Source organism: Gekko japonicus, unplaced genomic scaffold (genome assembly GCF_001447785.1).
Source record: "Gekko japonicus isolate JY-2015 unplaced genomic scaffold, Gekko_japonicus_V1.1 scaffold362, whole genome shotgun sequence".
NCBI classification, from domain to species: domain Eukaryota; kingdom Metazoa; phylum Chordata; class Lepidosauria; order Squamata; family Gekkonidae; genus Gekko; species Gekko japonicus.
The window spans coordinates 1092137-1107154 of record NW_015160220.1 but is presented as its reverse complement, the minus strand read 5'-3'; the positions used below and the strand labels follow the sequence as shown (position 1 = coordinate 1107154).

The 15018-nt window shown below is 42.0% G+C and overlaps 1 protein-coding gene across 1 annotated transcript in view; it reads left to right on the top strand.

Annotated features, from left to right (window-relative positions):
* The window catches only part of LOC107110279 (bifunctional heparan sulfate N-deacetylase/N-sulfotransferase 4), a 123285-nt gene that overhangs the window by 101045 nt on the left and 7222 nt on the right, over positions 1 to 15018 (top strand). The window contains exons 7-10 of the mRNA XM_015411043.1: positions 1327 to 1423; positions 4216 to 4339; positions 6427 to 6601; positions 11528 to 11698. Coding sequence (XP_015266529.1) covers positions 1327 to 1423; positions 4216 to 4339; positions 6427 to 6601; positions 11528 to 11698 — 567 coding nt within the window. The remainder of the gene's footprint in view (positions 1 to 1326; positions 1424 to 4215; positions 4340 to 6426; positions 6602 to 11527; positions 11699 to 15018) is intronic.

The following is a 15018-nucleotide window of genomic DNA, read 5'->3' as shown; positions in this document are numbered from 1 at the left end:
AGTTCCCCAGAAGCAAATGGCTGGGTTGGAGAGTGGAGTCTATGGCACTGTACCTGTCTGAAGTCCCCCTCTCCGGGCTCCACCCCTCAAATCTCCAGGAATTACCATACCTGAAGCTGGCAACTTTATCTCCTCCCCTCTCAGCAGCCTCTTTCTAGGCAAAAATCTGTCTTTCTCATTAGCGGGGGAGCAAATCAGCTTACTTCATTCTCTTTGGCTTTGCGATCTGTACAGCAACACTGTAAGGTAGGTTTGGCAGAAAGTCTGTGGCTGCTCTGAAATCACCCAGGCAGCTTCCATTCCAACTGCCTTGCGGGTGTGGAATGGAGTGAAGTCCAATCAGCTTCCACATGCAAATGACCTTGGAACGCTGGGCGGGACTGCACAAAGCAGCCAGTCAACCCAGCCAGTGTGTTCTGAGTGGCAGTTCTTCCGGCCTAACACTAAGGATGTGAAATTTAGAACGTTCATATAGAACTTTCATACTCAATTATAATAAGGGAGAGATGCTTTAAAATACTTGATTCTCATTATGCTGTACAGCTACTGGTTGATTCAACTACTTTTTAAAATTCTGGATGCTGTTGTCAAAGAACAGTGACATCTTGCCTAAAATTTTACCTCCTCAAAAAGATATCTGCTATTCTTTTCTGTTGCCAGTTACAGTAGCTAATAATATATATAATTTATTTATTTACTTAAAATATTTGCATGCTACCTTTCCACTTAGTTTACAGTCCCCAAGAGAGTAAACTATCAAAACAATGTTTAAAATGTTGATATATAATCAACATATTTAAAGCAATTAATAAAGTATATAAATGCACAAATACACAAGCACACAAACAGGAAGAGGGTCAATGAAAGTAAGTGAGGGAACACCAAACAAAACAACAAAGTCTTTCCCCACTGGTAGAAGGAGGAAGGAGTTCCGTAGTTAGGGCACCATAATAGAGAAGACCCTGTTTTAGGTTGCCACCCATCTAGCCTCAGATGTCTAGCAATTGAAGTTATGTGTAGTAACAGTTTGCCACAAAATTCCAAATTTTCTTTACTAATTATTGGGATATTTACCATTGTCCATGGTTTCCAGGACCAGCCCTGCTTATCGACAAGAGTTGGCAGTACAAGTATCAATGTATGAAGGCCATATCCATTAAGACTGCATGTAATGATAGTTTCAAATTCCATGTAAATAATCAGTCAGGGAAGAGGGGCACATATAGAATTCACAGGGTAGTAATTTTTGCACAGGATTTTCTGATGAGCAAAAAGACAGAATGTTAGAATGGCTTCCTGACTTGAGTCTCTTCTCCCCCCCCCCCCAATCCATGTGATGACAGACGCCATCGGGATATCTGGTCTAGAGATAAATCTTGTGAACACCTGCCAAAATTTCTTGTGATTGGTCCACAGAAAACAGGTAAATGAACAACACAATGTATACTACAAATAAATGGTTTTCAGATGGAAAAATAAAACATTGTGGGGTGTGACTTGCTGAGTCTGCAGAATTTCTTAGAAGCATCCATATCCACTTTCCTTTAGTCCTGAAACTGTGTTTGCATGATCAATAGTATAATCAATTAGCATAACCTTTTATCATGTCCAGATATAAATTACTGTAATTTCAGTAGACATGCTCAGTCAAGTGGGCATAAGATTGTCCTAGTATGTACCCAGTCTACTTGATGTCTTGGTACTAGAGCCAAAGTAGTATAATGGTTTGAATGTCAAACTGGGGCCCCGGTCACACAAGAGGTTTTGGGCCGGGAGAGGGACGGATTGGGGGCGCAGCAAACAGGCGCGATCCCACAGCAACATCTGGGAAGCGTGCCATGCCCGTTGCCGATCCGTCCCTTCCACCCAAAACCCCGCATCAAAACTACACCACCTACCTAGGTGGTTCTTCGGAAAACGGCGCATCAAGGCCAGACATGTGCAGTTCGGCAGCCTCCCCCTCCTGACCGTCGCTTCCTCCCCGGCATCTGATCGTGCCGGGGAGCAACGGCGCCGCGGCTCAGGGGATTCGTGGGATCCCGCCGCAGCGTCTCTATTTTGGTGCGGCTTTTAAAGCCCGCTTTTTTTCCTGCCGTGTGGCAGGGACCTGGGAGACCCAAATTCCCACTCAGCCATGAACCTCACAAGGTACCCTTGGGCCAGACACTCTGTTTCAGCTTATGCTATTTCACAGGTTGTTCTAAGGACAAAATGAGAAGAGAGGGAGGAAGAAGAGCAGGATACATATTGAAGTACTAGCATTTTATGTACAGCACTTTATGTACTGTTTTATTTTATATTTATTGTGATTTTATTCACAATAAACTTCTTGTTGTATCTGTTTAATTATCTCTCTGTAAGCTGTCCTGAGCCTGCCTCAGTGGGGAGGTGGGATATAAATTTAAATAAATAAATAAAATTGATAGGTAGATACCTGATCACTTGCCATTTTCTAGTAAAGAGGTACAATTAGGCAAACACATGGCAACAGAGTCATTGTTGATGATGAGATAAGAAACCCACATACTGTCATTCTTTAAAAAATTAAAAACCACACAAATCAGTGCTTGCTTTTCTTTAAGAATAGCCGTTATTTAATTGTAGGTTTGGAAATAACTATTCACTTTGCTGATTCCAGAGTACTATTATTTCTTATCTGGAGAAATTTCTTTCTTTCTTTAAGATATCTCTATACTGCTTCTCCAAAGAACATTTTCCAAAGCCTATTACATACAAAACACCAAGCTGTTTAAAACAACAAAATAAAATACAGTGGTATAAAAGAAGAAGAAACCATCTAATGACCTTATCATGAAATCATAAAAACCAGCCAGCCAGAAAAACAGCAACAGACTATAAATCCACTTTTGTCATAAAATCACATAATAGTGTTGTTGTTGTTGTTGTTCTGCCCCCCGTGGTCAAGTGTACACTTAGAAGCAAACCCAGCTTTACCACTGCATAATATTTTAATAGACCCTAAAATAAGTGCTTTTGTGTGTAGGGGGGGACTATTATCCTCCTGCTGTGATTTAAATCTAGAGATTTCCACATTGCATCCTTAGACGTTAATGACTTTCCTAGGGTGCCAAGCAAATTGGTGATGAGCAATTGCTGGAATCTCACTCTTGATAAGAAATCATCAGCTCTGAGCCATTGGCACCTTTCTCCCCACACAACATTAAATTACATATTTAAAGAAACCCCATTGACATCCTAATCAGATAATCATGTTTGCTAGCTATAGAGAAAGCAGTGAAAAAGGTAAGTTTTTTTTTAATGATCTAAAGCTAATTAAGGGAAACTAATTTAAAAGACATGCTACTGTATGCTTGTTGGAAATCAAACATCATTTCACCTTCTGTTGCCAAGCCATGAACGCTCTTACAGATTTCTATTCCAATCTGTTCGATTGGATTTGGATATAGCAGTGCAATTCTATGTGCAGTTGCTCCAGTCTAACTTCAGCGGACCTTGGATGGTTTATCTTTGCATTGGTTGAAGCAGAAAAGGATGTAAAAAAAAAAAGAAATATGTCCATAAAGAAAAGGATTGGGTTGACAAAAAGACAAAATTCTATTTACTTTCCATTTGAATTCAGTAGGGCCCCTGTAACTCAATGGATTTAGACTGGAATAACTCTGTGTAGGATTGCACTGTTCTCTGCCTTGAAGCTCCCTTGTGTGGCTTTCCTCACAGGATGCTGGTGAGAATGAATTGAGTTATGGGTTTATTGATCGCTACTCTACATCATTATGGAAAATATTGCAAATTAAGTCTCACTTTTTAAAGTGAATTTGCTTTTGTCAACCTTATTTTGGACAAAAGCTTACATCACCTAACAGTCCAGATTGATAAGTGCATAGATCAAAGCAAGAAAAGGTATGAACTGTGATGGGGGGGGACACAATCATGTTCATAAAGGAGATTATTGAGTTGAAATGAAAAGATGTCTGAAATTCAGGACACATTCACTTCTTAAGTACATACTTCCCATTTGAATTCAGTAGGGGCCTCATTAACTCATCAGAGAATAGAATTTAAGTTAAAAGCAATTTTCTCAGGGTGATATAAAAACCTGCATAATATTAACACTTCCCCCCCCCCCGTAACTGGGATTGTCATCTGTGTATTTTGTGAAACTCCCATTATTTCAGTGCTTATATCCTATCCCTTAGTATCATATATTTCTGTCTTCTGCTTATTTCCCTGTAGGAACAACAGCACTTTATTTATTTCTTCTTATGCATCCTTCCATCATTAGTAATCTCCCCAGTCCAAAAACCTTTGAAGAAGTTCAGTTCTTTAACGGAAACAACTACCACAAGGGAATTGACTGGTAAGAATAACAAAAAGCAAATGTCCATTGTTAGCATATGCCAGACCACAGAGGAGCAATTATCAAAGTATCTGTGACATCTACATAATTTCCAGATGCCTTTTCTGTGCATGGTGCTTTGAGAATTAAAATTAGTTTGTACTGATGAGAAGTTTGCCAGAATACTTCTTTTTTCCCTCCCTTTCATGTTACAATGTCAATATTTATGTTGTACTATGAACAAACACACTCAGAAGGATGGGGGCTTTATGTTTATTCCTTCTTTGTCTCTTTTAATTTGTTTTTAATTGGATGTTTTATATATGTTATAAATTATAGTTAATGACAGTGTTATAAATGATGGGAATGATTAAGAAAGGAAATTAAAAACAAAGGGAATATCATCATGTTATTGTATAAGTCTGTGATGCACCCACGTTTACAAAACCGCACTTCTGGTTTCCCTACTTTGAAAACATGTCATTTGAACTCAAGATCATGAAAACAATCAGAAGATCAGGGAATCTTCCTCCTTAGAAAAAAAATATAAAGAGACTGATTTTTTAAAAAAAATGAAAATAAAATAACTAACAGAGGGACAGATCTATAAACTGTTAAATGGTAGTGTGCAATAATCGGTAAAAATCTGTCACTTGTTTTCGTCGCTTTCCACATTATGTGCCTTCCCAGAAAACACTGAGAAGGCTCCAGAGAATCATGCAATGGTTTGGGGTTTTCCCCTCTTTTGAGCCAAACTACACCTTATGCTTTGTATGAAATCTCCACAGGTACTTGCAGCCCGACTGCATCTGTGAGTCCCCAGTGGCAATTCCTGTGTAGAAGCACAGCAAGAGGCCTATTCAGATCAGGGCCATGGAACAGGGGAGGAAAGGCTCCTGGCTTCCCCCATGCAGGTTTCAGGAGCTGGACAGCTCAGGAGTCACCGGGGATATTATTAATCCCATTAGCACAGCCCGTACGCCATTTCGTGATCCAAATAGGCTCCTGCTGCACTCTTACACAATAGTTGCCACCAGACACTTACAGCTGCAATATGGCTGCCAGTCCCCATTGGAAACTCATGTAAAACATAATGTGTAGTTTTCCCCTGAGAATCCGTCCTTCTGCAGCTCCCCATGCTGTATCCCACACTGTCCTGGAGTATCCTGGTACACATAGCATGGGTTTGGGGAGGGTGGCTAGGGACTGTAGTCAAATTGTGATTTTCTCACTTGCAAGAAGCTCTCTTGATTCCATCCTTTGTTACACAAGGTATTTTTGTATTAAGGGTCTATCCTTCACTGGTAGGGATGACAAAATGATAGATCAGTATAACAGAGGATCATTGGTTTATGGCATCTGGAAAAGTCAATCATTTTTAAAAAAAAATCTTCTAAAGCCAAGAAATTTGCCAATACAATGCAATGACTCATACAGGAGGCAGTCACCATGTGGATCTTTTACAAACTTGTAGTCAAGAGCTGTATGGGTTAAAGCAACAGGTGGATGCTATCTGGGAGCAACGCATAGCACACTTCAATTCATTCATGTGCCTGGTCAGAGCCATTTGGTGTAATGGACAAGAGCAGTGGACTTTAATCTGGAGAACCAGGTTTGATTCTCCACTCCTCCACACGTTGTGGGACCTTGGGTCAGTCACAGCTCTCTCAGAGCTGTTCTCAAAAGAGCAGTTCTTGAAAGAGCTCTCTCAATCCCACCTACCTCACAGGATGTCTGTTGTGGGAAGAGGAGAGGAGGAGATTGTAAGCCACTCTGAGACTCTGAGTGAAGGGTGGGTAATAAATCCAATTCTTCTTCCTCCTCCTCTTCTGCTTCCTCAGGGGCATCCATAGGGTGGACAGAGGAAAGAGGGTTTTATTGGACATTGTAACAATAGCCGTGATTATGTACCTGGAGTGAGGGGTCAGACTATGGCCCACCAGGATTAACTTATTTTCCTAATATGTATTTGAATTAAATTACATTTGACCCTCCCTGACTCCACACGTTTACAAGTGCAGAAATACCTGCAGTGGGGAAAAGAACTAATTTAATGTATGTCTGCATCCATATCTTGATAGGTGCTATTGTTTTTTTTTTACTTTCAGGTATATGAATTTTTTCCCTACCCCTTCTAATACCACCACTGATATCGTATTTGAGAAAAGTGCCAACTACTTCCATTCAGAAGAAGCTCCCAGACGTGCTTCCTCCCTCATTCCCAAGGCAAAACTCATCACCATTCTCATTGATCCATCGGACCGAGCATACTCCTGGTATCAGGTGTGGTTTCTGTATAGAAATATTGCTTCTATATTCACATGCCTTCTCCTGTGATGTCTTTTGATAACATGCTGTGTCTTGTTTCCTGTTGCAAGCCAAATGGTGAGGCCACACTTTCATGCCAAATGCCAGACCTCATGGCTACACTTTCTTGCCCACTTGTGACCAGTCACGTACACAATGAAGTAGCTGGAGTTTGGGTCAGATGAGTGCAGGTGGAGTCACAAACTTATAGCCTATCCCCACACGCAGCTATGGCAACCAACAATTGGGCACACCCATGCCCACTCGCAATTGGCTGATGGTCACATCTAATTTGTGACTGGAATTGGGGTATAATTGATCCCTATGGGAGTGAGCTCTTCTTCCTGTTCTCGAGTCTCTTGCTCTCTCCCCTGTCATTGTCTGCAAAAATGGGATTTTTCTTCAAAATCCCTTGGTACTGGACTATCTTGGACTGATGAATACTCCTGACATGGTAACTATGAATCATTATTGTTTAGTTAAGGCAAACAACCCTAGCCTTTGTTATTTTTGTAATCTCTGGTAGTCTATGCTAAGCTCTGTACTGAATAAAGATCCTTCTTATTGCTAATTTATCTCTGATGTTATAACTGAATTCCAAGTCTAAGTCTTGTGCCTAACCCTGACCACATATGCTACCTTAGTAAGAGTGTGCATCTCTGGATAGAGTTGCTACTGTGTTAAATCCCAGATGCTAACTAAGGGCTGGAATCTCTCCATTAGGAAAGGCAGGGACTAGTGAAAAGAGGTTCTGGTGGCAAATTGTTGTGAAGACCAGAGATGGTACAGACTGTCTCGTGGCTTGTTGTTTAATGTACTGAAAAGTACAGGATTCCCTCCCATCCCTGGACTGGCCTGGGTGGGCTAATCCCTGTACAGTTTCTGTACAAACATTTTTTGGCATAACAAATACAGTATCATACAAGACCCAACTTCTAGGTTGCTGAGGCAAAACAGGAGACATATTCCACAACACATGATTAATATCTAAATGAAAGAACTATATAGGTGAGACAGATTACATGGTTCTTTCCCATGTGAACATCAGTGCCTGGCAAGCAACTTCCGTAACCCTGTGACAGAGTATGGATCACTCTATCATGAGCAAATTAAGCATCCATGTTGGCCTAGAGGCATAATTACACATTACAGTGTTCCCAAGGTTGTCTCCAAGCCCATGTGATCAAATGTGTTTTGATCACATGTTATGCTGAGAACTTAATATATGTATGTATGTAATGTACATTCTTTATGTTTATATGTTTTAATACATTGTTTAAATACTTTATATATACCTTATTTTACCTGTTGTTTCCATATTTTAATGTTCAGCACCTCAAGGACCCTATTTGGGTGGAAAGGCAGCACAGAAATATTTTCAGTAAATAAATACTTCTATATTTTTTCAATAATTAGTATTTTTAGTGCTTTTTGCTGCTGTTTTTTTTAAAAAAATAATTTGGCTTAATTCTGTACACATTTTGTACAGTTTTTATACAGTATATTATTTAGACATATAATGTAGAAAGCTGAAAATACATACATGGGGAAAATCAGTTCAAGAAAACACAAATTGACATGATGGTAGAGAATTATGAGTTTAAGACACAAATGAGAAATGGGGATGAGAAATCTGAAATCATTCCCAGTGCTATGGGCCTTACCAATTCTGTGCACATGGTATTACAGATAAAGGATGCTCTTGCAGCATTGCTAGAGAATCAGTTGCCCAGATCCAGCAAGATAGATCTGGACATAGAGACTGGATATTCTGCATTCCTGTGTATTATTGAATAACACGTGGAAATCAGATTCCAGTGTCCATGGAATTTAATGATAAGTAGTCCAGTTTGATTCTCTGTATGTGGCATGATAGGGTGACAGATTCCAGTTCCATTTGCAGTGTGGGATACACATCCTTAACGTCTGACTTAGGTCACTAGTGGAGCTTAAAACCTAGTTTCATTAATTTTTGATTCATTGCAAGTATAAAAACACTGATCTGAGATAGTGCATGCTTGATCTCTAAAATAGGTATTGAAAGACAGATACCACATATTTACAACAATATCAGAGTGTCCTCCTCTAGCCTGAAGAAAATCTTTCAGTTAGCATTAGATAGTACTAATGTATTTTATCCCTTTCTTCTTCCAAGAAATGTGGGGCTCCTCTGGGTTCTCCTCTGGGTTATCTTCACAACAATCCTGTGATGTAGTTTAGGTTGCCAGAGAACTAACCTACAGTCATCTAGTGAGATTCTTGGTTGAATGGGGATAATGAGCTTGAATCATCTTGGTTGTGGAGATTTAAATCCAGGTGGCCCCTCACAGTAGAGATAACTTATCCTGATTTAAGTTTCTGCTGTGAGAACCTAGGTTTTACTGCTTGGAGTTGTTAGCCCAGACGTTCATATTGGGCTATTTCTGGACTATGTTATATGGAATAAAGCTTGATGCAATAAAAAGAGACTGTGAAATAAAGAGGTCAACCTGAGGGCACCCAAGGAAGATGCCAGCTGAGGTAGATAATCTACTGTCAACATCGTTCCAGAAGGGCCCCGAGTCTTTAGCTCATTATGTATATGCAAACACAAGGTTTACAGCAAACACAGAAAACTCATTAGTTAGCCCCGACAGCATGTCTCCAGATGAGAGGCTTATTTCAGAGTTCCCCCTCCGCCAGACCACAATGGACTTGCATTCCACATGGCTAATGATGAGTCAGCGCTACTGGTCTCCCTGCACGTACCTCCTGCCCCCGTCCAGGTACCAACAGTTAAAGTTAATCAATAGATTGGAAATTGACCCCGTAGCCAATCCCTGACCTGTGCGGTAGGGCCACCTGGTAATCCACTTGGGCCCACCCCCTCCCGCTTGCAAGCAGCTTTAAAACACAGAACACAGAGCAGCCACGCCATCTTTTCCTTTACCTATGACCCCTATATGTCTGCTTCTCCTCTCAAATCCAGCTTTCTGTACCAAAACCCCTGCCTCGTTTTACCTTAGTCTGCAGCTAAGGCAATACACGTGTTCTCAGCCGGTCTGGTTACATATGCTTCTACCATTTTCCTCCCCTGCCACCTACCTTCCCGCTGGAAGCTTTAGGAACCGCGCATCACCTGAAGTAAATATCTCCCCTCAATGATATACCTGCTAATGCGAAAGTGCTTTACCAAATCTATCTGTTTTTACTTAGCTCTTGTATGTGTGTATGTTATTGTGTGTTTTGAATGATATATAGTAAACCAAAGAGAATTTTACTTCTGTCTCTGTTTCTTCATTGGAAGCGTATTGGTGCAGCCCATCCTCCGTAAACACTGACCAGAATCCCAATTATAAACTGTTACAATTGTCTCTCCTAAAGAGCAATTCGGCTAACAGAGTTTTTAGTACTTAAAACAGGGTTATTTGGGGTTCTTTACATTGTTTGCGTGTTTGTTTTCCTTCTTTTCTGGTTAGTTATTTCACAGAGCCCTGTGATTATAATGGAATATATTTCAATGTTTATAGAGGAAGACGGTACCAGTTAAAAGTTTGTTTTCAGCATCCATTGCCTCCATCATAAAACTTTGCTAAAGGCTCAGTTTCTCCCCATTAACTACATTCTGCTATAGACACTCTGCTCTTCATCCTGCAGAATAAGCAGCCAGCAGCAGGGCTCTTAGCACTACCCCAGCGCCTGGATGCAGTAGTCCAATGGTTAAGGGGGGACTGGCTGAAGTTGGATCCATCCAAGATGGAGGTCATGTAACTGGGAAAGACTGTGATGTTAGCTGAAGGGTCACTCCCAAGACTCGGTGGTGTCCAGCTGACAGCTGTAGACTCTATAAAGAATCTCAGGGTGTGGTTGGATTCTGTGCTATCATTGGATAAACAAGTGTCCATGGTAGTGCAGTCAGCATTTTTTCACCTACACCAGGCCCTCCAGCTGGCTCCTTATTTGTCTGAGTCAAACCTTGCCACATTGAGCCATGAAACAGTCACCTCCCAATTGGACTACTGCAGTTCACTCTACATAAGGCTACCCTTGAAAATGCTTGAGACTGCAGGTGGTCCAGAATGCAGCTGCCAGGTTGCTGACTGGAACATCATGGTCAGTTCATATTACTCCAATTCTGTGGCAGCTGCACTGGCTACCAATTAGTCTCCAGATCCAATTCGAGGTGTTGGTGCTAACCTTTAAAGCCCTTAATGGTCTGGACCCTCATATTTACAGGACCGTATCTCCCACTACAGCCCTCCCTTCTGCACTTCCTTTGGTCATTGTTTAGGAGCCTCTTGTAGGAGCCTGGCCCCTGGATCGCTTGGCTAGCTGTCACTGGGGGAAGGGCCTTTCACTTGTGGCCTCTATCCTATGGAATGCACAGTCAGGATAGCCACATACTTTAAGAGTTTAATATTTTAATGTTAGTATTTTATTTTATTTGTTTTTATGTTGTTTTTACCCTTATTGGTTTTAATGTTGTAAGTTGCCTCAAGACGCTTTGCGTGAGCAGCAACTTTTAAAAAGTCAAATAAATAAATAGAAAAAACTTTCATGCCTTAAGGAGAAAAAGGAACTTCCATAAAATTAACAGTGTGATCCTAAGCAATGTTATGCCCTTCTGTTCATTGACTTCAGTGGCCTTAGAAGGGTATAATTGCAATTAGGACTGGACTGTAAAAGCTATCTTTTACATCTTGATATGTGTCAGAAATTGCTCTCATTATAGATAGTTCAGAAGATGAGATGGATCAGCTGAAAATATATTTAACATTAACTTTTAAAAAATGAAATTGATAATGACAACTGTAGCGCCCACATTTTTACAAAATCCCGCTAATAGAAGCTGTGGCAAACTCAAAGGTGAAGCAAATCAGGTTGTTCAGGAGTTGTTCACTGATATCTGATCTTCTTCTCTAGCATCAGCGTTCTCACGAAGACCCTGCTGCTTTGAAGTACAATTTCTATGAAGTGATTACATCAGATAACTGGGCACCCCCTGAGTTAAAGACTCTACAGAAACGTTGCTTGACTCCTGGATGGTATGCGGTGCATATTGAAAGATGGCTAACATACTTTCCCACTTCACAGGTAATTTCTGTTCAACCCAACATTTCCCCATGAGAAACTGTCATCACCGATTGGTATGATTAATATTGCAACATGCTTAATAATGGATATTGTAAAGTGTTTAATAATGAATTGATAAATCACAAGCATACATTTTGTGTTCATCTCAAAAGACAAAGTACTTCAGTATACAAGATAGGAGAACTGGATAAATTGTGGGCAACTGAAAACTATTTTTTAATTTGTTTACTTTATTTATGTCTCTCATTTCTCCCCAATGGGGACCCAAAGTGACTTACATCATTCTCCTGTCCTCCGTTATATCCTCACAACAACCCTGTGAGGTAAATTAGGCTGAGAGTGTGTGACTGGACCAAGATTAGCCAGCAAGCATCCATGGCAGAGTGGGAATTTGAACCTGGGTTTCCCAGATCCTAGTCCAACCCTTTAACCACTACACCACCCTGGCTCACTTATAAATTAGATATTGGTGCCTAAAAATTTGGACCACTGGGATTCTACCCAACCCTTTGAAGATGCTGGCCTGGCTGGCTGCTCACTTTAAGGGGCTTATTGCCTAGATAAACACTATGCCACTCTCAGCCACGTCAACTATTTGTTTATTTGTTTGTTGGTTGGTTAGCTGGTTTATTGGTTAGCTGGTTTATTTATATCTTGCCTTTTCTCATAGGGTTTAGATTAAAGAACCTCATTTGACCCTCAGGCCTTCTACTTCTGTCGTTCACTTTTTCCAGCAAAATGGCCTGGAATGTGAGTTCAAAAAGAATGTGTGTTCCAAGTTTCTGGGTCTGGGTCTGGAATGGAGCTATATTCTCTCTTTCACAAGAGACACAGTATCTAAACCTAGCCATAGGAAATTGTTTCTTCAGCTGTTTGTTCCAAAGCCTGCTTCTCTTGCTCAGGCAGAAGCAACTTGTGGCATGCCATCCTAAGCAGAGTTACACTCCCCTGAGTCCATTAAGTCAGGGAGCTGAGAATGGTGTGACTCTGGTGGTATATCAGTCCATTATTAGTTGTGTAACACTAAAAGCAAACCTTGACATTTCACACACCATGCAAGAAGCCCCTGAAACCATTTCTGTGTGATGTCTGTGCCATGCAGCAGCTCTAGCATTTGAAAGGACTTGCCACATGGATGATCGCATCACATAGAAAGTGGCACATGCCACTACCCATCGCAGCTGAGAGTAAAACACATAGGTCAGGTCTGAATTTATCAGAATGAATGTGGTGACCTTAGTGTGCTGCTCTCTCTCTTGTAAAACAAGCTTCTCTTAATGTTTGCCTGGCTGGTGGGATTAATTTTACAGGAGTGGCGACAGTGAGCACTTACCAAAGGCACTCAAGTGCACTCATTGTGCACTTGGAATTAATAATGGGCACTCAAAATTTCAATAATTCAAAATAAGCTCCCAACAAATGGTATCCAGCCAGGAAAACTTTAAAAGCCGTGTGCAGTTTCCAAAGCCACAGCAGGATCTATCAATCCATTTTTACATTTACCATCTGCAGTCAGAGGAATAAACAGGTTGCTTACCTGTAACTGATGATCTTCGAGTGGTCATCTGCATTCACACCCATGGGATTCAGTGCGCACGCGCTAAATTGATCAGTGCTGTAGCAAGCTCTTTTAACGGATTTTCATGCCCAGTCCCTCGGACATGCGCAGGAACCCCACCGTGCTAGCCCAGAGAGGTGGGCACGGACATCCCGCCAATTCCTTCAAACCGCCGCAAATCAACCCCTATTTAAAATGTAGAAGCTGACAGCAGCGGGGAAGGAGGGCGGGTGGTGTGAATGCACAGATGACCACTCAAAGATCATCAGTTACAGGTAAGCAATCTGTTTACCTTCGATGTGGTCTCTGTGTTTCACACCCATGGGAGATTAGCGAGCAGTAGCCTACCTGGAGGAGGGTGCTGGCAGGTCTTTTGCTCCGTAGCCGAAGACAGGATGTGATGTCCCATGTTGGTATTAGTGTTCTTACGGACGTCTAGGGCGTAGTGCCTGATGAAGGTGTTAGGCGTGGCCCATGTAGCGGCTTTGCAAATGTCCGTCAGGGGAATTCCCTGGAGGAAGGCGGTGGAAGTCGCCACAGCTCTGGTAGAATGTGCCCTGATAGGGCCAGGCAATGGCTGTTTGGCGATTAGGTAGCAGAGATGGATGAGCCCCGCAATCCACTTTGACAGGTGCTGAGCCGTGATGCGAGTCCCCAGCCTTGCTGGTGCATAAGAGACGAACAGTTGGGAGTCTCGTCTCATTGGGCGTGTTCTATTGAGGTAGAACAGGAGAGCCCGCTTCACATCTAAAGTGTGTAATAGCTTGTCTTCTACTGATGTTGGATTTGGGAAGAAATCAGGGAGGAAGACCTCTGCCTGCAGGTGGAACTCTGACACCACCTTCGGCAGGAAGGAAATGTCCGGTACGAGGAGGACTTCACCTGGCAAAAACAACAGGTAAGGTGTATCATCCCGGAAAGCCAATATTTCTCCCACTTGCCTAGCCGAGGTGACAGCAATTAAAAAGGCCATTTTCCATGCTAGGAGTTTGAGGTCGCATGTTGCAAGCAGCTCAAAGGGCTTCCTCGTGAGCTGGCGGAGAACTAGAGGAAGGTCCCAGGGAGTGACTGGAATTTTGACAGGAGGGTACAGATGCAATAAACCTTTTAAAAAACGTTTTGAAATTGGATGTGAAAACAAAGTACATCCATCAACTGGAACATGGTAGGCCGAAAGAGCGGCCAAATAAACTCTCAACAATGAATGGGAAAGTCCCGAGTCAGCTAGGGAGAGGAGGAATTGGAAAACTCATTCGAGACCCACTGAGGTGGCTTGAGGGCCGTCATCACCTAGGGAAAAACAGAACCTTTGCCATTTATAATTGTAGGACCTCCGCGTAGTAGGTTTCCTGGAATTCAAGAGAACGTTCACTACGCGTGCAGAGAAGCTGTTATTCTCCATGCCGTTAGTTTCAGTTGTGATATGTCGTGATGGAGAAGAGGGGAGTCAGAGACGAGGAGGAGGTCCTGAGCTGGAGGAAATTGATGGTATGTTCCTTGTGATAGCTCGAGGACTGTTGAAACCAAGGTTGTCTCGGCCCCCATGGGGTTATTAAGATGCAGTCTGTGGTGTCTCTGAGTATTTTGTGGACCACTCTCAGAAGCAGAGGTAAGGAAGGGAACGGGTACAGAAGCCCCGAGGACCAAGGGTAAAGGAGGCCGTCTCCCAGAGACAGTGGGTCCCTGCCTCCTCGACTGCAGAACAGAGGACACTGTTGTTTCTTGTGGCAAAGACATCAACTTGGGGAGCTCCTCACTTGTG